At 32.0% G+C, this 25304-nt stretch overlaps 3 protein-coding genes across 3 annotated transcripts in view; 1 reads left to right on the top strand and 2 right to left on the bottom strand.

The window, feature by feature from the left end:
* Window positions 1-476: 476 nt before the first annotated feature.
* LOC134726703 (short-chain collagen C4-like) lies at window positions 477-2780 on the bottom strand. The gene is made up of 3 exons (XM_063591119.1): window positions 2473-2780; window positions 1436-1504; window positions 477-955 (listed from the first exon to the last, which is right to left on the bottom strand). The coding sequence occupies exons 1-3, from the start codon at window positions 2744-2746 to the stop codon at window positions 477-479; spliced, it is 822 nt and encodes a 273-aa protein (XP_063447189.1). The 5' UTR covers window positions 2747-2780.
* A 2373-nt stretch (window positions 2781-5153) lies between these two features.
* Window positions 5154-7419, bottom strand: LOC134726704 (short-chain collagen C4-like). Its single transcript, XM_063591120.1, has 3 exons — window positions 7140-7419; window positions 6329-6400; window positions 5154-5632 (listed from the first exon to the last, which is right to left on the bottom strand). Exons 1-3 carry the CDS (start codon window positions 7417-7419, stop codon window positions 5154-5156), a joined length of 831 nt encoding a protein of 276 aa, XP_063447190.1.
* Window positions 7420-17122: 9703 nt separating this feature from the next.
* LOC134726705 (glutamate receptor ionotropic, NMDA 2B-like) overlaps window positions 17123-25304 on the top strand; it is a 63879-nt gene continuing 55697 nt past the window's right edge. Inside the window, exon 1 of the mRNA XM_063591121.1 lies at window positions 17123-17508. The gene's annotated coding sequence lies outside the window, so the exon portion shown is untranslated. The remainder of the gene's footprint in view (window positions 17509-25304) is intronic.

Consider the following 25304-nt stretch of genomic DNA (forward strand, 5'->3'; position numbering starts at 1 on the left):
ATGATAGGTAATAATTGCCACTTTTTATAATTTCACAGAAATACATTTTATGCACGGCTACGCCAGGTTAAATTGATGGTTATCATTACAAGTAAATAACATTTCCATCAGTTTCATTGGAATAATCAAAATATGTTCGATCTGCCTCTTTTTGGACATCAAAAGTGAATACGATTATTTTAAGGGCATTTTCGTCTACCTTACAAAATCTAGATATGTGTTTTTTTTATATGATTGTTAGTTTTTCTACCAATGGTAAGTGATCACCTGATCACTACAGCCTCCTTCAATAATTAAAACTGACTGCCATGAAATATCACAACAGGGGTAAAAAAAGCGCAAAACATTAGTCAATTAATCAATCATGCATATGTAAATCAAAAATATGTTCCAGGTATTTGTTTTTCTAATTTTTTTAGGCACTATTATGGTTTTTTTCTCTCTTTCCAACGAATTTAAAGATGAAATACCTTTATTTATTTTGAACAAACAACACAAACCATATATTTAGCGTTTACATAAGGTGGACAGGGCAATGAGCCACATTCTGAAACAACTGGATAGAACAATTTTCCATCTTGATTTTCACGTTTTCCTTCAATATATTCTCCATCATAGTCAATGCATGCATATTCAGAAGCCCCAGAATGACCATGCCAATTGGCACATAGAAATCCGTTGTATTGTCTTTTCCAGAGAGATGGACATGACGTTTTTGCAGGAATCATCACAGACGTTTCTGTTGTTGTATCGAGACATACTGCGCATGGAACGTCGTCATCAACCTTGACCTGACCGAAGGAGTACTGATATTCGGCTCCCCAAACACGTGCAACATAGCCACTTCCTTCGAGCCCATGAGGAAAATCTGCGGGACTTTGATCGGGATCATGTGGCAAACATAGGTAGTTAGTACCACCTCCGGTTTCACCATAGCTTCCCCCACCTGCGATACCTGAATCATAAATAACGATGTACTAAAATACGGTGACGATACCGAACAAAAAAAAATCAGCAAAACAACGAATTGATGAACTTGAACTTTACCTCATATTTTGTTGAATAAGCAAAACACTCGTGACCTTTTAATTTTCGACTTTTTTTATGAAACAATTCAAAAATAAGAGTGCCTTCAAATCGTCAAGATGTCTCATTAGAAGATATGTCGATATGAAGCAGAAAAGAAATTAAAAACTATAGTCTTTGTGGTGTCTTTTCCATCATTTCCTCTAAAAAACATATTTTGACGACGCGTTTATCTATTTCAAATCTAGTTCTAATTTTAGTCTGTAACCAGATTTTAATTCTCTGTATAGATTTATGACTTTCGAACAGCGCTATACTACTGTTGCCTTTATCTTAATCTACACTAATGAAATGAGTTTCTGTTATATAAACCAATCTTCTTTCGCATTTTTGTTTACATATATATTACCTGCATAAACCAGTTGAGTACCATTCTTATTTGGACAATCATTTCTTCCCCATCGTGTATAAGAAGTACCTCCTGAAGAAATAAAATATTTGAAATTAAAATTTAAACATAAAAACTTGCAGTAAGAGGTATTTTTTTTAAATTGTTTCTGCACAAAAATTAACGTGTATTACAAAAAAAAAAAAAAAATAACTGTTGATTTTATGGATACTTGCAAAATAACTAAATGTTTGTCCCTTTGCAGTAATGGTATGTTTTACGTTATTTCCGTATAAGGCGTTTTTCATTAACGAGTTTTGGAAAAATACCGTTGTTTAGTATATATTAGTAATTATACTGCACTTACATTTGTAGGTTTATGGATTTTCTTGCTGTTTTTTTGTGTTTTTATTTACCATAACTAACGATTTTGGTAAAAAAAATGAAAAATCTTCGGCCTTAATAAAAAATACCTCCGTGGTTACATGACATTGTAGTCATAAACATTTCCAGGAGAGAAAAAACAATTATATATATGAGATGACAAACAATAACAGATATATCTATGTCATTTACCCTTCATATATGGCTGCACGTATTTAAATTTATTCGGTACATTGCAAACAAACTAACAATGACATTTAAAAAAAATCCTGAAAAACGACCAAAAGACAAAATGTAAATAAAACACAACACAAGAAACTATACCGAACCGCACCAAAACCCGGGAGTTATATGAGGTGCTCCGAAATGGTAAGTAGATCCTTTTGCACGTGTGGTTCCCATTGCATTGTTCATGTAAGTACATATCCAGCGATAATTTGGTATGTCACATTCGAGGAAAACAAGACGAGATTTTAGATATGACCATTGGAAGATATCCGTTCTCCTCATTGTAAAAAAATAATTCATAACGGTCATCCAACGCGTGATGTCGTCATTCACAACCTTTTGGTTGTAGAATATATACATAGAAATAAGAAGATTAAGTTAAGTGCAAAAACCTCTCAATCCAAGTAAAATGTGTAAATAGTAAACCATTATAGGTCAAAACATACCTTTATACGAAAACTGATTATGTATAGTTTTTGTGATTATCCCTATGTTTTGTTCGCTTGCTACCAATTTTACTTTTAGCTGGGCATTTTCAGCTTCTATCGATGAAATCTTCGCATTGAGCTTCCTCTCCAGTGTAATAAGTTGAGCGTTCATTGCGTCCGAGTCACTTATTAATATACGTTCCTGTTTCTTAGAACCCAGGTCACCTGCCAAAATAAAGCAAACGAGGTTCGTTAAAAGGAAATACACGAAAATTAATCTGTAACACATCATAATCGAAACAGTCTTAATACAACAAATGCGTGTATTTTAAGGCGCTATCAGCTGATGCTTATGACTAAGTTAGAGCTGATAGCGATTGAGACCATAATTTACGTAATGTAAATTTTTCGGATCCTATACAGATGTTCTTTTCAACAAGGAAGTGTATGTATTATAGCTTCATTGGATAAGCGTTGATTCCTGATAACAAAATCATGACCACAGAGGTCGAAAAGCTTTATTTTGAATCCATTGTGTCCCTAACTTAAACTCCTATTCAGTAGAAACTATTGTACGTGAGCTTAGATAACCATGTTATAATATAAAAAAAGACGATGCGGTATGATTGCAAATGAGACAACTCTACACAAGAGACCAAAATGACACACACATTAACAACTAAAGGTCACTGTACAGCCTTCAACAATAAGCAAAGCCCATACCGCATAGGCAGTTATAAAAGGACCCGAAATCACAATGTAAAACACAATTAACCATTTAGAGAAATACACATGTAACATTACCCTTTTGTGAATTAATGCACGTTGGAGACGAAACGCGCGTCTGGCGTATAAAATTATAATCCTGGTACTTTTGAAAACTATTTACACCACTGGGTCGATGCCACTGCTGGTGGACGTTTCGTCCCCGAGGGTATCACCAGCCCAGTAGTCAGCACTTCGGTGTTGACATGAATATCAATTATATGGTCATTTTTATAAATTTTCTGTGTAAAAAACTTTGAATTTTTCGAAAAACTAAGGATTTTCTTACCCCAGGAGTAGATTACCTTAGCCGTATTTGGCACAACTTTTTGGAATTTTGGGTCCTCAATGCTCTTCAACTTTGTATTTATTTGGCTTTTTTAACTCTTTTGATATGAGCGTCACTGATGAGTCTTATGGAGACGAAACGCGCGTCTGGCGTATAAAATTATAATCCTGGTACTTTTGAAACTATTATTCACAAATCATTGTCAATATTATGGAATTTGATGCGACTGTCATACAAGTGAGAGTTTTAACTAGCTATAAAACTAGGTTCAATTCACCATTTTCTACATAAGAAAATGCCAAAACCTGTTAGACAATACGATAAATAATAACATATTTTTAGAATATACACTTCTTAATATTCAACTAAATGAAATTCGTATAGTTATACTTTGATGAATAAGACGGAACAATGATATTTCGTTATTTTGTTCTTTATTTCACGTTGACGATTGTATTTGATTGCCATGTTAATCACAATAACAAACTAGTATATATCGAATATTGTATAATGTATAATATACATATGTGGCAAAAATGACTTGTGTCCCAGATATTTCACATCAATAATGAGTCTTTATAAAAAGGAATGATATACATCATTCAATTGTGTACATGACACATTTGCGATTATGTGTTTGGTTTTATTATGTTATGGCGGGAGTATTGGAAAACTCAACACTCTAACGTCTACTTCTCAAATGATATTAGCAGAATCCCTAAAATTGATTGTTGAATAAAACCTGGCTGGATTCGAAAAATGAGGTGAAAAAAAAAACCCAATTAACTTAAAGAGATATATGTATTAATTATTCATTATCACTGTACTAGTATACATATTTTTAGGGGCCAGCTGAAGGACACCTACGGGTGCGGGAATTCTCGCTACATTGAAGACCCATTGGTGGCCTTCGGCTGTTGTCTGCTCTATGGTCGGGTTGTTGTCGCTTTGACACATTCACCATTTCCTTTCTCAATTTTATTAATGAAATCAAACATGATAAGACCTAAAATCATATGACTAGTTACGTAATTCATTTTTAGAAGGGATAACTATCTCAACAATAATAAATACGGTAATTATTACCTGTTTGTTGTCTGCTTATTGCCAATTCGACGTTACTGCGAATTTTCTTTTTTTCTACTATAGAACTCAATATTGTTTTCATTTACTGCAGTGTCCTTACAAGTGCCAGAAAGTGAGCGTTAACTGCATCTGACCAATCCAATAATGATATCTTTCTTTCATTGTCTGATTTCTCATGCGAGCAGAGCCAACAAATGACGTTGGATATAGACAGGTTGTTACAAATATACATATTGGACATATAAATCTGACACATTACATATTATAATATGTTGTTTTCATTTTCTCATAATTAAATGTTTAACTGCTAATCGCCTGGCATTGACATTGAAAATATTTAACTAGTTCTAAAATTCTACTTGATAAGACATCGATATTGTTGTGGCTATGTCTCTGTAGGAATTAATTCTTTCGAAAAAATCTGATATAATTTAGCAGCATACTATGACTTTATTTATAAACATATATATTTCTTATGATTCATATTTTCGAAATTTATTCTTACGTTTGATATGAATGGAAAACTTGTATTAAACGTTCAAAGATACAAAGCTTATATTCATTTTGAACAAACAACACATGTCATATATTTTAAGTTCTCATAAAGTGGGCATGGCAATGAACCACAAACTGAAACAGCTGGATAGAACAACTTGCCATCATTACTTCCGCGTTTTCCTTCAAAATATTGTGCCTCTGAGTCAACACATGCATATTCGGAAGCTGCAGGATGACCATACATATTGGCACACAGTAATCCGTTGTATTGTTTTTTCCAGAGAGACGGACATGACGATTTTGCAGGAATCATCAAAGAAGTTTCAGTCGTTGTATCGCGACATACTGCGCATGGAACGTCGTCGTCAACCTTGACCTTGCCGAGGGAGAACTGATATTCGGCTCCCCAAACGTGTGCAACATAATTACTTAATTCGAGCCCAATGGATAATTGTGCAGGTTTTTCATCGGGATTGTGCGGCAAACATAAGTAGTTTGTACCACTTCCGGTTTCAGCATGGCTTCCTCCACCAGCTATACCTATATAATAATGAATGGTGTTGAATTCATATACAATAACAACAAATTAGAAACCATTTAAAAAAAATTTAAACAAGTTTTATAGATAGATGTTATTTTGATTTTGCACATAAAAACTTAAAAAGTTAAATACAATAGAAATGTACTAACATTCTAAAACGGAACCATTGAAAACGAAATAGCATAAAAAGAATCCAATCCGCAGTCACTTGTCGCTGACTAATCCCCCTATATTAATTAAGGTTTAGAGGTAACATTGGGACACAAATGCCTGTGATCCAATCCCATGTACAAGCTAAGTGTTCATTTGAGAAAAAAATATATAGCGCTTTCGGACCATCGATATACATGTATTTCAATAGAAGATATGACAATATGTCACATAGTCCGAGATTACTCTGACGTCCAACGGTTGTTATGCCAGACAAGCTGGGGCCGTGGGACCCCAGCTTGTCTGGCATAACAGCCGTTGGACGTCAGAGTAATCTCGGACTATATGTCACAGAACAAAACAAATCTAAAAATTATCACTAGAGTTAGATAGTATCCAGTTGGTCTGTTTTTAGTTATTGGGGTGTTTCGTTTCTTTTTCCTTTTAGCCCGGCTTTCGTCTATTTTTTCTTCGGGCGCTCTTTCTGTTTTATAATCTTGTATGCAAAAAGATAATTTTCGTTTGCAATTTATTTTGATATTTACCTGTATATACCAGTTGAGTACCATTCTTATTTGGACAATCCTTTCTTCCCCATCGTGTATAAATGGTACCTCCTGTGGAAATTTCAATTAACTTATTTTCTGCTATTCATAAATAGTTATCCCACAAGGACGCATTGTGTCAGTGTAAGATCACCCCGATGGCCGGAGGCCAGAGGGTGATCTTACACTGACACACCAAGCCCGAGTGGGATAACTATTTTACATCCCAGCTGTTTTCAATTTAACGAAAAACCATTTACAATTCGTAAAATCTAGTTTAGAACGCCACACAACCATTATAATATACTTTATGTATTACTATATGATGTATACCCTTTATGACCCCCGAACACGATGAGTAGATATCAAACAATGTCAACTCGCCCTATTTGCCGATCGGTCCACACTTTATCGCAACTGTATAAAAAATCGCCCAATTCTTGTTTACCGACTCGTCCCACTTTTGAAAAAGTGTAAAATCACATTGAACAATTAGTCTGACAACTCACTTATTAACGAAAATGGTTTAAACCCCACTGAATAAAGGTTTGTCATCTCGCCCCATTTTTAAAAAGATCTTGCTTCCTTTAGGTATGTTAAATCACTGTTATTTCGTATCCAGCCGTCCTGGTTTGTTGTATGTTTCGTGGCTTGATATGCTAAAGGTCTTGAGTTCGAACCAAAGCATATACACTGGTTTTTTTCTACGTGAGTTTTAATAGATAGTCTTTTCCGTATAATTAATTAGAAGTTTTATAGTGATTGCCCCTTAAATCATCCCCATCCCTTACACTGCGGCACATATACATACCTTTATATGACAATTGATTATATATGCTGTTTGTGTTCATCTCTATTTGCTTTTTGCTTGCTACTAATTCCACTTTCAGCTGTGAATTTTCATCTTCTATCAATGACATTTTCGCAATGACTTCCTGTAACTTCCGCTCTAGTGTAAGAAGTTGAGCGTTTATTGCGTCTGGATCACTCATTAATAAACGTTCCTGTTTCTTAGGACCCAAGTCATTTGCCAAACTGAAGCAGGTGAGGCTGGTTATAAGGACACACACGGATATGGAGATGTAACGCATCATTAATGAAATACACAAATAAAACAAACGTGTGAATGTCCAGGAGTTATCAGTTCAAGTATACGAATTATAGCTGATAAGCATTGATACTAAAATGACCGGACGGAACTATGTCAATTATTTGGACAATCATATTTCGGGTTTTAATAATTCTATCTTTTGATTGTCATCTTTAGGTAAAATTTTCTGATAAACTATCTTTTGGTTGAAAATACATGCTTCTCCAAATCCGATAAAAGCCTTCGTAGCAATCTGTCGAAGAAAGTTTTTAGCAGATTATCTGAACAATGGTAATCTATAGTTACAGTTACATTGCTACATTATACGACCATAACAACCCTTCCGTTAATACAGGTATTAACAGACATATCGAAGAAAATATGCATACGGAGTGCCTAATTAGCTGTCGTGATGAATTTTGGCTATTTTACCTGTTGCTGATTCAATAAGTAGCAAATTGGTTGAAATATTACTAGCATCCACTGAAATAAATACGTAAAAGAGGGACGAAAGATACCAAAGGTACAGTCAAACTCGTATATCTAAAACAAACTGACAACGCCATGGCTAAAAATGAAAAAGACAAACAGAAAAACAATAGTACACATGACACAACATAGAAAACTAAAGAATAAACAACACGAACCCCACCAAAAACTAGGGGTGATCTCAGATGCTCCGGAAGGGTAAGCAGATCCTGCTCCACATGCGGCACCCGTCGTGTTGCTTATGTGATTACAAATCCGGTAAATAGTCTAATTCGGTAGGTCAAATTCATGAAAGGGAAGGGGATTGTAGTTACGACGTAAGGAACATATCCGATATCATTTGTGAAACGGTTATTCAACAACGGTCAACCAACTCGTGATGGCGTCCGTAAAATTTTCGAAGGGATGATTTCAACTTCACCATTTGGAACTCTTGGTTTAATAGCTTCCTTGTGAGCAGTAACCCTCTATCAAGAAAATCATGATAGGAAATGCAAGCACGGGAATATCGTATCAATTGGGAGATATATACCCCGTATGCAGGTGTTGCTGGAATGTTGCTACTTAGAAATGGAAAGTTCACAATTGGAACGTCACAACGTAAAAGATGTTTGAGCTGACCTATTTAAAAGGAAAATATAAAGCTAGTATAAATCAGTTGTTAATTTTCTATTCTTTCTATTTGATCCAGTACTTATTCTAAAAAAAATTATTCTATCAATATAAAAAAGAAGATGTGGTATGATTGCCAATGAGACAACTATCCACAAAAGACCAAAATGTCACAAACATAAACAATTATAGGTCACCGTACGGCCTTCAACAATGAGCAAATTCCATACCGCATAGAGTAAGCTATAAAAGGCCCCGATAAGACAATGTAAAACATTTCAAACGAGAAAACTAACGGCCTTATTTATGTAAAAAATATGAACGAAAAACAAATGTGTAACACATGAACAAACGACAACCACTGAATTACAGGCTCCTGACTTGGGACAGGCACATACATAATAATGTGGCGGGGTTAAACATTTTAGCGGGATCCCAACCCTCCCCCTAACCTGGGACAGTGGTAAAACAGAACAACATAAAAAACGAACTATAAAAATTAGTTGAAAAAGGCTTAACTCATCAGATAGACAAAAAATAAAAGTGGGCGTGGCCGGGTACTTATACATCCCGACACAAAAAGACAAAAAGAACAGGTCTGAGAGTACTCACAGTTATCTGACAAGTTCGTTTTACTAGAACGGCTTATAGTCACATAGAGGTTTACTTATTTACTTAAGTTAGGATCTTCTTTTAGATATTTCTATGATAGAGATGCGTTTTATAAATTTTCAAAAAATCTCCCTTTATTTAGAAACATTATACCTATAAATTTTCAAAACAGACTTTAGTTTTAGGAAAACAAAATTAAAAAGGTCGTCGCCTATATTGAAAGGTTTTGCAGTCCATTTACAATTTTCATATTATGTTGACAAAAAAGTGCAGATAAAGAATAGAGATTTTTTTTTACAAAACTTGCATATTAGTTTAGTTTAGTCTAAACATATTTATTTATAGTGGATTGGGAAACAAGTTTTGCAACTTCTATTAATCCCTTTCCACTTTACGTTATATAACTAGTATAGGTGTGTCCGTACAACACGAATCATTTCGTATGCAACCTTATTGCGATAAATCAGTTGGAAATTCCAATAAAGTCGGTCAACCGAAACGAAACGCAAACTCTATCATTAAGTCATCATTATACACTGGTACTCATAGAGACTGGCATTATAGAAAGACAGACAATTACAGTTTTAATGAAATTTTAAACGTACTGAAGTACTTTGGCAAAATACGATTAAATTAAACAAAAAGCAAATTCAATTTGTAAGTCATCTTTACACATGCACTGATTTAAAAAAAAAATTAGATCCATATCTGCACTAGCGGGGCATACAAATGTGCCATATGCTTTTGTAAATAAAGGCAACAGTAGTATACCGCTGTTCAAAACTCGTAAATCTATGGACAAAGAAACAAAATTGGGTTAACAAACTAAAACTGAGAGAAACTCATTAAATATCAGAGGAGAGTAACGACACAACATTAAAATGTAACACACACAGAAACGGACTAAGCATTAGACAAAATCCGATGAGAATAACAAATATAACATCAAAACCAAATACATAAAGATATACAAATTGACTGGTGGCGTGGTTATTTGCTGTGTGATGACCAAATGTTTTAAATGGTTGATATCAATGATAATATTAATGATTGTGTGTCATCTCACCACTAGTTTATGATACTGTCAATTATTAAGATCGTTGGATTTATTATATATCATTTGTAAAGTATTATTTGAATCTATGAATTTTATTAGGGTCTATCTCTCAAAATAAAATTGATAAACTATAATTATTTAAAAGACAAAAGGGGGAGGAGGTTAATGAAACCTCGGTTTCAATTTGGTTGTTTTTCTTGTGGTCTTATTTGGTCATAATTGCATTTTCGTTACCTTTGCCTGTGCGTCTACTGGCAATGCGTATGGTTTTTGGGGTTTTTATGTTAAATGCAGCCAAATGAACTTTCAAATGATTTCCAAATTTTTAATGTTTCAAATCAATGTGTATATTAACATACTCTATAAACAATATATTTACATTGTATATAAAAGATATACAATTTAGTTGAAATATTATACAGCTCTATAAACGTGGTGTCGAAATTCATCGTCTATACATATAATATTTGAAATAATCATTAATATTTATTTAATTTAATACTGTTGATATTGCAATAATCAAGCAGTTTGATTAGTCACAAGTTATTAGCAAATATTATAGGTCTCTTCCGTCTCAGTACATATACAAGACACATGTATGGTGACAGCAAAATATATTAACTCTCCACAAATGACCAATTGACTCAGAAATTAACAACTATAGGCTATCGTACGCACGGGTGTCATTCGGTTTTATCGAGAGAAATGATCGTGAATGAATATCTAACGGCGGTCAAGTATTGAGAGACGATCGTGAAAGTTCTGATATAACGGATCGTGAAAGACATTAATGTACATTCTTGTTCAGAATCTTTGAAAAAATTGCTTAATTTTCAAAACGCGGACCAAATCGGAACAAAAAAATATGTCTGTCAAAATGGTTTAACTTCCTCAACATAACTGTGAAAGAAGATAAAGAAAATATGAAGTACTTTTTAAAAAAAAACACAAAAGGCGCAATGCGTGTCTATGAAATTAATTACAAATAACACGCTGTTTGTACGTATAATGGTCATATTTCAGAATATCATGATATATTTGAAATTTAATCTTTTGTGTTTCTTATAGTACAGTAAAATTAAAGAATGTTCTTCCATTAAAAGCGTTAATTTGTTTATGAAAACCTTGAATTTGTTGAATTTTCATCAAACTTGATCGTGAAAGATCAGGCAACGTATTATTTCGATCGTGAAAGAAAATACGTGACCAGACTTAATACTAGTAAACAAAAAATAGTATTTCTTTTACCATTTGATAAATCTGCAAGTGGTTGAAGTTTAGTTTTAGTTTAAACATATTTGTTTATAGTGGATTGGGAAACAAGTTTTGCAACTTATATTAATCCCTTTCCACTTTGCGGGTGATTGAAGCTTGTAACTATTTTGATAATGATGAACATTAAAGCTATTATCCTTTTTTTTATTCAACACTTTACCTCAAAAGTAAAAAAAAAAAACCAAACTAATAACGTGTCTAAAGAAAGACTCAGCTCTGTGAATCGGTCTAGTGCACTTCAGGCAGACCGACACTAGTTAGCCAATAATATGGATATGCAACGTTTAAACCAAAATGTCATCCACCGAACAAAAAATCAAAGCAGAAACATCACATTTCATGTGTAATTTGGGATTGAACGATAACCAACATTTTGTGCAACAAAACTTTTTAAGTTCTTTATAAACAACACAGATAAGGATTGACTTAACCATATAGTACATACTATAGAATACCAAAACACAAATGCTGTAATGTCTTGTTTGCTTTACTTATGATAGTATATTTGTTGAACGTCTATAAACATCAAGGGTTTCACTAGAAGTGTCAAATGCGCTTAAGATAGTCAATGTTTCATAAAAAAAGGTCAAGGTCAGATGAACCATGCCATACAGATCTCTACAAATATCCCGTACACCAAATAAATGTGTTCCAATCCTTACAGTGACTTATTATAGAAACTGACAAATGTAAAAGTTATGCTTGGCCAATTAATTCGGAACATAAGGTCAAAAATATATGAACCTTGACCGAGAGCCAGACATAGAAATCTTACTATCATTTAATAAATCAAGCACAATTGAAATCATCATGTTCATATAAGAAACATGCAGACAGACATGTACACCATACACGAAACACCTCCTCGCTATAGCATACAGGTATATATATATATATTCCAAGGTCAAACAACATAAAACAAACATTGCCGAATGATGCATGATAATGAGTTCAATGTTAGTTGAAACCTTGCACAAGTCGAAAATATACACCTTACAATCATAACATCAGACAGTTATCCTAAAGCTTAACGAATCCTCGATACGGACTTGACCACTAAAACAAATCCATGAAATGAGGCAAATCCTGTCTGGCGGACATTTAGTTTATAGGATCCATTATACAAAATATAGGTATCCTATAACTCATGATAAGTGAGTACTTCACATGACAATAAAAAACTTTATCCTACAATCATCCAACTGTTTTACAAATAACATGTTCACAAATGCCCAAATATTAATTTTAATGTATTTTCGGCGTTTTGTCACCCATTGTCTTTTCTTATTGCCATAGTTGTAATTTCTTTTCATTTTCTGAAAAAAATAATACTTTAAAATGATTAAACCTATTGAGGATGTTGACCTATCTAGCCTTTCTCAATACCAAAAACAAATATCAATTAGCATATGATGGAAGAATAATTTGAACGTCTTCGTAGCATCAGATCTTTCACGATCCTTTTCACGATCTTCAAAAATGCGGTACGTGATCTTTCACAATCCAAAAAATCAATTTTGTGTAAACAGTTCTTTATTTACTAAGTTTCAGATTATATTGAAACAAAATAACTATGAGAATCGTTTAATTAATTCAAATACAATGCCCTTATTCTGATAAACGTAGTTTATCTACTCGAATTTGTGAAAAAATCGTGTTTGTTTACATTTTTTATGTCATTCAAATGTCGAGAAGGAATCTGTCTTTTGTCGTTTTGTAATAACTATATAGTTTTGAAACTGAATATTCTGACATACTGATCATTATGTTGAACCATTTTTACAGACAGTTTCATTTTGTCGTAAAAGTGTAATTAATTAAATTAGAATATTTACTGACTTTTAATATGTCTTCTCGATTAAATGTCATTCACGATCCGTTACCAGATCTTTCACGATCGTCTCTCAATACTTGACCGCCGTTTGATATTCTTTCACGATCATTTCTCTCGATAAACCGAATGACACCCGTGGTACGGGTTTCACCATTAAGTAAAACCCATACCGCATAGTCAGCTATAAAAGGCACTGAAAGACAAATGTAAAACAATTCAAATGAGAAAACTAACGGCCCGATACATGAACCAAACAATGAACGAGAAACAAATATGATATACACAAAAGAAAAAGACAACTGAATTACATGCTCATGACTTCGGCCAGATACATGTATGATGTAGCGAGGTCTTATTTGTTTGTTATAAACTAAACCAATGTAGTTCTTTCTTGTATTGTATAACTTATAGGTGACTCGTTTGCTTTGATTTCAATTGCTAATTCCGTATAAACTATAATTGTCTCATTGACAATCACACCGACTCTTCTTATATATTGTTGTTGGTAAAACTGCTTATTCGGAATGTTAAAATCTCTTGAACTAACTTTAGAAATAAATTAATATACAGATCTTGATTATATCCATCTTTTTCAAACCGTTATATTTAGAAATTTTATTTTATTGTGTATGTTCACATTTATAAGATTATTGACCCGAGATCTTATTTGGTTGAATAGTAATCGACGTACTTCATGAAATCTTCTTCGATCTAACAGCAACTGATACTACCCTTATTTCATATTTACTAACAGCAAGTAAAAAAGTAAAAAGAAAAAAGACAACATACAACTGTTACACTTAACGATATAAACTAAAAGACAAAAAGTTGCTGTCCAATATTTCAACGAAAAGGCTGAGTCCTTGTGTAATCTTGATGGTTTTATTTTTCTAACTGATAAAATTGTTTTTAATTTGTATGGAATCTCCTGATTTCAAAACAGTGTGTTTGAGATTAGAAATTTATCGCTATAACAAACCATGTAATTGCACCAAACCTCTTAGTCAAAATTTAAATGTAGCAATATCTAATTAAACATTTGTTCAGTATTAATCTCGTTAGTAGCTTCACGAGATGATATTTGAAGGTTTGTCGACGTCAATGGAACCAACACATGACATATCTTTGTTGTTACTGACATTTCTACTTATTCTACTTCTAGATGTTGTAAGTAAACCTCATTTTATCTCTAGCATCCCAGTCTGAGGGGAATTGTTAAAGATCGTAATAGATTTACAAATTTCCAGATGTCGCCACAAGGGATATAACTTGGCAGCCAAATTCTGGATAGGAGACGGAATTAATGGCAAGTTCGACTCATGCCAATAACAATTGATTCTGTGAAGAAAAAAAGCCGTATAAACTATACAACAGTATGGACTGGTTTTATTTTTTAAGACCATTTATGTCAATTGATATTTCATGGTTTCGTTCAAAGTAAAATTAGTTATGATAACATCTTTACTGCGGATATTTATAGGTTTAGTTCTTCAGCCTCCTATATCATAGAATTAGAATCTGAATATAAATGATAGTTCTAATAAACTTTTCATAATCTAGTTAAAGAGTGTTGCCGTCATATTGTGAAAAAAGGACAACATCTCGATCTACGATAGATCGATCTGCTAAGAAGAAAGGTGCCATCTAAACTGTCATAATATTGCATATTATAAATAAAAGGAGATGTTGTGATATACGAAATTGATACTGCAACCCATGGACTAAACTTGATTTGTCTTTATTTCTATAGAATGTGTTGAGCACTGTTATCCAGAAACAATACCAATTGTTAATGATTTAATAGAAACAATCCATTTAGAACTTCCAACAGCACCCAATCCTACAAAATATCAAGCTCATTTAAGATATGATATACAAATATTACTGACGAGGTTCTTGACTAAGGAGATATACAAAGTTAGTTACCAGCGTTCAACTAGTATACACGAAATCTTAAACCAACCACTTTAAAACTACGTTAGTTGATAAATAAAACGTGCACCCAACATTTCATGATATAATGAAAAATAGATAAAAAAAAAAAAGAAATAAAAAAGTATTAAAAAGTAAAATCACAAAAATACTATTCCCCGAGGTAAATTCAAAATTGAAAGACCCTAATCAAATGGTAAAATCAATAGCTCGAACACATCAAACGAATGGATAACAACTGTCATATACCTGACTTGGTACCTGTATTCTCTTATGTAGAAAATGTGTATTAAACCTGATTTTAAAGTAAGCTAAACCTCTCACTTGTTTGGCAGTCACGTCAAATCTATTATATTGATAACGATGGGTGAACAAAACAAATAGACATAATATGTAAAATTGTTAAAAACATGCTTTCGATTATTGAAAGGAATCTTAAAGTACTTTACTTAACCTACTGATGAGAATCTTGCCGTCATACTCTCACTATTGACTGATGAAATAATGATTTTTTTAAAAATTTCTTTTAATGTAAATGAATGTAGAATTGGACCGCAACCATCTCACAAAGTTACAAATGCAATTTTGTAATGTAAATTATTACAGTATTGCGTTTTGAGTTTTTTTAGGACTTAGAAATTTAGAAACTACGATCATCCTGGTCGTGTACCATACTATTTACTGCTGTATTATGCAATGTTTGTTTAGTTTCTTTTAAAAACAATTTTAAAATGAAAACACATAGATGACAATAATCACATATTTCTTAAACGTTATTTCAACAAACAGTTAAGTTTTGAAACGTAAGTTTGGCGAGGGTGTAATTTCTCTATACCGTTTATAAAATGAATCAACTGCACTTCTCACGCAGAACTTGAATATCATAAGCTTATGGCTTCAGAGCACGACATCAAAAATCTACATAAAGTCTATTTTCGAATTTAAACATTGATCTTGTAATTAAAGATTCATTTGTGCAGTGTGTTTCCCTGAGGAGGGACATTCATTTTTTGACAACGAAGAGGTAGCCAAAGAGCGAGTTGATCTGTGCTTATTATCTTCATTTTTATTTTTTTTATCTACTATTTTATCTAAATAAAGAAATTTTGATATATATAGTTACTTTTCATAGTAAGGTCAAGTTTTTGGCAATAACAATAAAAAAAACAAGATTTGTTATGATTGCCAATTAGACAACTCTCCACAAGAGACCAAATGACACAGAAACTATAGATCACCGTATGGCTTTCAACCGACTTATATGATAAAGGAAAATCGCTGATTGAAAAGGGAACATTAACAACAGGGAACGAAAGCCATTCCTTTTATCGTAAATTTAAACATAGAGTTTCCCGTGTACAACTGAAGTATTAAGGAAAGGACAGTCATTACCGTTCACATTTGATATATTTCAATTTTGTTCTTTTTGTTAAAAATCTATATTTATGTATTGAGAAATTAAATATCGCACTACTTTCTCTATCCGATATGCTTGTTTTAAAATTCTATGAAAACGCAATTATTTTTTAAACTTCCAAACTTTGACTTTTAACAACAATCATGCTGATTTCTGAACAGCTAGGCAAATAATAAAAGTACAAAAAATAAAGATTATTTGATAGACATATATGAGATTTCATGGATTAAGACATACAAATCTCTGTCTGGGATATACATTTTTTACCAGGAAAGACCTTTACAAAGTCCAAGTCTTAGCTGTGGTCATTGAGATGAAAACAATACAAAGTCCAAGTCTTAGCTGTGGTCAGTGAGATGAAAACAATAACACCACTTAAGCTGTGTATTGATAATAACTGACTAACCATCGGTGTGATTTATATAGTTTAGACTGCATCAACAGATGTTGAATATAGTTGTCAGATCGATATAGGAACAACTACGCATCTTTGATAACGTATTTAGAGTTACATTATAATTATTCCCACTGCAAACCATCTTAAGAAAAAGAAGGAAAAACAATAATTTGTTAAACTAGGGTAAAATAAACCCTATAAAAGGATATTAAATGGTTATTGAACCGTATATAGGAACTTTACAAGCTTTTATGTGATCTAATTGATGCGGACACAAGTACATATAGTGCCTAAATTGTGTCTGATATTCTGAGACTTGCTTTCAGAATTAATGATTAACAAAAATTCATTTGAGCATTGAAATAATTTGGATTTGACAAACGTCGAAAGGTGCATTCTTCTTACTGACTTTTGTTCGTCTTTCGAGCTGTGTGGTTTACTCTTTCGACATCATTTCGAACCGATGTAAGTATGCTGTTTTTTATTTAATTTAATGTTATTTAATAATAGTACTGTAAACCATGAAATGAACGCGAGAGTTTTACTTTTGCCGTTTCCGGTGACAGCTCATGAATGCAAATTTAAATGTCCGAAACCTTTTTTTCTCACAAAATTGGTGGAATATAAGAAAAAAAACCTGATGACATGTCTTTTAACTGTCCCTTTGGTATCTTTCGTCCCTCTTTTAAGTTAATTTATGTTTATTTTTTATTCAATTGTGTGTTTCTGTTGTATTTACTTAAACGTACTTAGCTTCCATTAATCATCCTGAACAAAAATAATTAGTTCAACTGAACTTCTGAGCTCATATTATTATTTTAACATATGTTTCATATTCTGAAACGATATAATACTGAAACACAATAAAAATGATTTATTATTTTACCCATTAGAAAAAAATTAAATATTTGTTTAAAAAATTGAAATGTTCATAGATTTTGTACAGTCTTACACAATATCCAATTGATACGTTTTTGTCACATCTGTAAAATATAGAATATTAGTAATACATGAAAAATGGCCACATAAATGAACACATATGTTAAGTTAGTAGATTGAGTTGTCTCATTGGCACTCATACCACATTTTCTTATATCCACATATTTTAGTAGATTGAGTTGGATGGAGAGTTGTCTCATTGGCACTCATACCACATCTTCTTATATATTCATATGCTAGTAGATTGAGTTGGATGGAGAGTTGTCTCATTGGCACTCATACCACATCTTCTTATATCCACATATCTTAGTTGAGACTTTATACAAGAAATAAAATATTCTGATTTATCACAAACTAGATTTTATAATAGATTTTATAAAAATCAAACATTATTCCGATATTTTATTATACACATTTCTTAATATTCTGCTCAAAATGTTATCTTTTCTTTACTTGATACACGTGAACTTTTATATGAAACATGTTTTGAAATGAGCTTCCTTTGTCGTCCGGTTGTTTAAGTTAAATGGATTATTAGTTGGAGTTTCTGGCATGCAGAGTATTGCACTTTTCCATACAATTGTATGAATTAACGATAGTAAACAAAAAATGTGCATCGTCGGCAGAAACGAATCGCTTATCTGTTTTCGTGGAAATCAAATATTTGCAACGTCAAATTGCATCTAGACACGTTATTTACTTTTCAATCGGTAGTCATATTTGAGCAAATTTAGCAAAGACAAAGCCAAAATAACAGCAAATGTAAACAGAGCCGCTTATAGACAGAGTCAGTAGACTAATACAAATGTAATAATCTCAGTTGAGATATGACATCTTAAAAGACAAAATGCTTTTAAATTAGTATTTTCAAGTTTTTATTAATTGTTACATCTTCTCAGGATATTTCACATAACAAACATTTATGGAATAAAATAAACACTCAATTAGGTCAGATTAGAAGAGAAAATATGAAATTATCATCTGTTATCTGATCATTTCGTTCAGTTGCTCTTCCAATTTCTGTATCCTTCTGTCCATATAATGGTAATAGATTTTTTGTAAGACTTGAGATAACAAGGATGCCTACATTTTTTTATTTATAACTTTTTTTATTTAAAGAAAAGGGACATTTAATGTAATTCTTTAAGGGGGACCCGCGGGTCTAAATCATTTTTTTTGATTTGATATTTGATTTCGCTATATTTTTCTATAAATGGACTCTATCTTACACTTAACAGAAAAATGAAATAAAAAAAATGGGGTCACCGTTCATTTACGCTCATAATCTACCTTCGAAGGAAGTATACATTTTTGTTAATGTCCTTTTTTTTCTGTTGAACTAATAGGAGAAAATTTAAAGCGGTAATATCGAAATAAAAAAAGAACTAAATTACAGAAATCGCTTAAATGTTACCATTATTTAGTTTATGTACAGCTTATTCGAAAACAACAATAAAACATTTAGGTCACCGATGAGTTAAAAAAGACATATCAATTTTAATGCCAAAAAAATGGCATTTTTGCACCAAAGGAAGATAAATTGGAGCTTTTTCAATGATATCTAAATTTTAAATAAACTCATCATATATACCAGATGTAAAATTTGGAAATACGCCAGACGCGCGTTTCGTCTACAAAAGACTCATCAGTGTCGCTCGAATCCAAATCAGCTAGAAAGACCAAATAAACTACGAAGTTGAAGAGCATTGAGGACCAAAATTAAATGTCACCTGGGGCCAACACGAATTGATGTTTTGGAATGATTTTTGTTCCATATGATATTAAAGTAACAACTACTGAAGGTAATTAATAAATTTTGAAATGAAAAATAAATGTTTAAATTTTTTCTGAAAATCTTATTACCCGCGAGCCTCCTTAAATCTTCAAACCCTAGAACCGTATTAGAAAACATATGTGGTTTGCAATTATAAATTCCTCAGGTCTTCGAAGAAAAGTTTGGTACTTATTTGTGAGTTCATCCCCGAGATTTGTAGGGAGCGTGTTGTTCAATCATAAGTGTTCTGTATAATATTTTGTGCATTTCTCTTTATATTAAGTCGTTTTTCTTTTGCACGGAGTTGTCTGTTTATTTCGAATTGATATAAAAGATAAAATATCTCTTCAATATGGGTTGAATAAAGAAAAGTAAAATAATCCTTATGAAGGATAACAGGAAATGCCGAAAAAATATTTAAAAGCACTACAGACCGCAAAAGAAATTAACAACCGACTCCTTACAAATAACACAACCATATGCGTAAAGAAAATAAACAACAACGAACAACAAATTATCCAGATAAAACCAGGATTGGTACAATTACAAACATAGACAAACTACAAGGAACAAAAAATGATCCTTATATAGATAAAGTTAGTAAGGTACAAACAAAAAATAAACAGCAATAAACAACAAAAGATTCAGATATAGCCAAAGTAATAAGGTAAGGTACAAACAAATAAAAAACAGCAATGAACAACAAAAGATCAAGTTATTGCCAAACTTGATACAGGTACAAACAAAGTCAAACAACAATATGCAACAAAGGATCACGATAAAGCCAAACTTGAAACAGATAAAAAACAAAGTCAAACAACAATGAGCAACAAAGGATCACGATAAAGCCAAACTTGAAACAGATAAAAACAAAGACAAACAACAATGAACAACAAATGATCTAGATAGATCTGAACTTGTTACAGGTAAAATAAAGCAAAATAGCAACGAACAATGCCTGACCCAGATAAAGCCAAACTTGGTACAAGCACAAACAAATATAAACTTCTATGAACAACAAATGAAGCAGATATAACCAAACTGTGTACACGTTAAAAGAAATAATTAACAATAAATGATTCAGATATAGCTAAACTTGGTTCAAGTATAAACAAATATAAACAGCAATGAACAACAAAAGATCCATATACAGCCAAACTTGATACAAGTACAAACAAATATAAACATCAATGAACAACAAATGATCCAGATATAACCAAATTTTGTACAGGCACAAGCAAAGACAAACAACAATTAACAACAATTGATCCAGATATAGCCAAAGTTGATAAGGTACAAACAAAAAATAAACAACAATAAACAGCAAAAGATCAAGATACAGCCAAACTTGGTCCAGGTACAAGCAAAGGCAAACAAAAATGAACAACCAATGACCCAGATCTAACCAAACTTGTATAGGAACAAAATTTAACAAGTCACGTGGCGCCACATATTTTTTGTGGATTGTCCTACATCAGGAACCGCTTCAGTAGTTTCGTATGTTATAACAGTGTTGTGTTTTGAGGTAAAGTGGTATCAATGACAGACATTTGATTGTCTATCAACTTCCCAAATAATGCACATTGGTCTTTTTCTCTTTCAACTTCCCAAATAATGCACGGTGGTCTTATTCTCTATCAACTTCCCAAATAATGCACGGTGGTCTTATTCTCTATCAACTTCCCAAATAATGCACGGTGGTCTTATTCTCTATCAACTTCCCAAATAATGCACGGTGGTCTTTAAGTAAACGGCTTCTTGGTACTGACGTTGTTTATCATTTTAATCATGCTTTATATCGTTCCTTTATATGTTTTTGTTAAATTTTTACCTTTACTGTGTAGTATTTTTTGATAAAAATCATTTTGGCGTGGCTCGGTACTTATTCATCCCGCCATTGTTTTATTGTGCTATGATCATATTTTGTATACCCGCATTTTATTTTTGCTTTTGCTTTTGCGCTTTGTCTCTATGTCATTTTGTTTTTCTTTGTTGACATATTAGTTTGTGTTCATAGAAATTAAGGTTATAACACAATATTGACTGCTTAACTCAAATTTTTGTCATGTTTACCTATTATGTCTGAGTTTTGTTTTTACACATTGGTGTCAACATAATGACATTTTATGCGACTGTTACATACGTGAGAGGTTAAGCTAGCAATATAATCTTTTAAAATTCCTCATTTCATGCATAGGAAAATGTCTGTACCTAGGCAATAATGTGTCAGCTGTTTTCCATTCATTTGATGTGTTTGAGCTCTTGATTTTGCAATGCTATTTGGTGTGGGACTTATCGTTTTGAATTTTCATTTGAGTTCGGTATTTTGTTATTTTATTTTTGCTAATACTTGTCAATCGTAATTAACCTTTCCTATAGTAGTAAATTTGTTTCTGCATATGATTTGCAGTTAACGCAAAAATACCAAAACATCATATACTACATCACTTGGCACACACTTTTAACAATATAAAAAAGAAGATGTGGTATGATTGCCAATGAGACAACTATCCACTACTTGTACTTCTTTTATCTATTCAGAGGTATTTAATGACTTACGTTTTCAACAATAACGCAACAATGAACCTCTTGTATCAGAAATAACATAAGCAGTACTAATTTAACTGCACAAAATACTCAATTCGACAATCAATGTCTCTTCAGTGATGCTCGATGCCAAAATATTTGAAATTCCAAAACCTAATGAAATTGTTTGAGATCTGATGAAAAAAAGAACCAAAAGTAATGCCATAACATAACAATAAATCGGAGTTAAATGTATATAACAGAGATTATTTCGTTTTTTATTCTGTGTTGTGCTCATTATACTCTAAAACCCGTCTAAAGTAATAATAAATAAATTATTTCATCTTTTAAATATGCTGAGTGGTTTAAATAAGATAGTTCAGTTAACGTCGAATAATGTTATTTTGTATAAAACGTCTGTTTATAATAATAGTTGTAACGAAACCGATAAAAATCCTTCCTATTGAGTTTTGTTTATGCAATTTTTGTAGACCATACACTTTTCACATTGGTGTTCTATTGGCAGCACCTATTAGCAAACTGATATCGAACTTAAAAATTGAACTATTATCATTTACATTAGGAAAGTGCACGATATAGCGGCTTAATGCTTGAGAAATTGATATTTTTATAGATTAATGGAAGCCTGTACGTTGGTAATGGCATATACATTAATGTTTGTTTTAACAGCATAATTTCAAGGTTTGAAGCTTACAAACTATTTATCAAATAGCATGTGAAGCGAATAAAAAATCCCAAACGCACACTTCTGAGATTACCAAAAGTGATTTATTTTTATTTTATAATAGTTTTTCTCCAAATATAAACCTACATTAATTGAATTTGTGTTTCCAAATCAATGTATTGAACTTAATCCTGTGTATTATATTCATTTTTTGAACGGGAGCAATTTTCAAAATAGCTTTCTTTATGCAATTTAAAAATTTGTTCAAACTGAATTATATAATTTACCTTTCAAGAGAGAATTTTTAAATTAATTTATTTACAAATATCATTATATTTCCCAGACGTAAAATTTTATCTTTATTTTGTTGCCAATAATCTCTATTTAGTGTATTCAAATGGTTTCGAATAAAGAAATTAAATTTTGAAATAATAAATATGTTGGCATCAGTCAGAATCATAGAAATAAATCAATATTTCCAGTAGCACCATACATTTGGCAATACAAATAAAATTATTTACCAATCCAAAAGTCAGCTATATTTCATAAATAATTTTTAATAAATGAAAATCAAATGTATGTTACCATATACATATACACAATCCTCATCTAGGGTCTTCGAATGAGTGACGATTTAAAAAGTTTCTATGCTTATAGCTAATTAATGTCTTGTTTTTGGTGATCAAAGTCATGACGCATCATACATTATTTCAAAGCAAATAATAATTATAAATACTATAGGAGGTTAGCGACAAAACCTATAGGACTTTTGTTTTAGAAACATGGTGAAATAGTCTTTGGTATGTGTTATCTATAAGTATTGGGTTTGGTTTACTGATGTTGCTATTTCTTTTATTCGGTAATATTTTGTTTTAATGTAAATTCATATTTTGTTTCGTAACGGCACTGCGTATGTAATTTCAACTTGAATGGACACTAAATTTTAATTAGATAAATGTCCCCAAGAAAGAAGTCTAACATAATAAAAGTACAAAACAATTAAACGTTGCACTTTTTTCCCGCCCTCCAAAAAATCAAGTATTTTCTACTAGATCCCAAACTCTAGTCTGTTAATTAAACAACGATGAATATTATAGCATTACATAGAACTGTTCAGTCTGTTATCAGTACGTAATTGCAACATATAAGGTTTCTCGTTAGATCTTTGTACAACTTCCATATCCAATACTTTCGGCTGAGTACTCTGATATTTATACTAATGTAATACCTTTGTCACAGTTGATTGAAAAAACTCGACTTAATTATTATGGTGATATCTAAAGGAAATTGAGTTGTAATGATTTATCACGGGGGTTACAGAACTCATTACGTCGGGGAATAGCTTCACATAAACGTCTCCTTATTATCAGCACATTTACTCGCTCTATGACACCTACTTACATTGCGTACTGTATTAATGATCATCTTTTTTTGCATAAAACATATTATCCTATTGTTAGCTTCCCGTTTTATCATATTCATTCTTCTATCATGGGGGAATGTAATGCATTGTTTGTTTACAAAATTACAAAATAACAGAGTAAACGAATTGAAAACCTTCTGTAAGACATTTAGTGAAGGAACAACAAACCAGGTGATGTTTCATACATTGTCATTTTCAATATTCCCCTTATCGTACACACTATCTGCCCTAACAGAGTTATTTGAAAGAAAGAATTGATTGCACACTACTTTTACAGTTTAACGGTCACCATCACGAGTAGGTAACCAATACGATGTATCTATGTCTTAATTCACTAGCAAAATGTTTTCGAGGTCTTCAACTTTAGAGATATCAAGATAATCGAATGTTTTGTAATTTACCATTTGTGTCATAATTGCAAACAAAAGTTAAATAATTTCTAGAGACAAACAGGTTATCATTAGGCTCGATTTATTTGCTGACAGCATTCTTTTAAAATAGGTGTCACTATGATAAATTAATACATAATGGTGCTAGAAAAGAGACCAATTTCCCCCCTTTCCGATTCATTATATATATTATATTGGTGATCATCTCTATATCCCCTCTTTCCGGTTCATTATATATATTATATTGGTGATAATCTCAATATTTCCCCTCTTACCGGTTCATTATATATATTATATTGGTGATCATCTCTATATCCCCCCCCCTTTCCGATTCATTATATATATTATATTGGTGATCATCTCTATATTTCCCCCCTTTCTGATTCATTATATATATTATATTGGTGATAATCTCTATATTCCCCCCCTTTCTGATTCATTATATATATTAAATTGGTGATCATCTCTATATTCCCCCCTTTCTGATTCATTATATATATTAAATTGGTGATCATCTCTATATCC

Source organism: Mytilus trossulus, chromosome 7 (assembly GCF_036588685.1).
Source record: "Mytilus trossulus isolate FHL-02 chromosome 7, PNRI_Mtr1.1.1.hap1, whole genome shotgun sequence".
NCBI classification, from domain to species: domain Eukaryota; kingdom Metazoa; phylum Mollusca; class Bivalvia; order Mytilida; family Mytilidae; genus Mytilus; species Mytilus trossulus.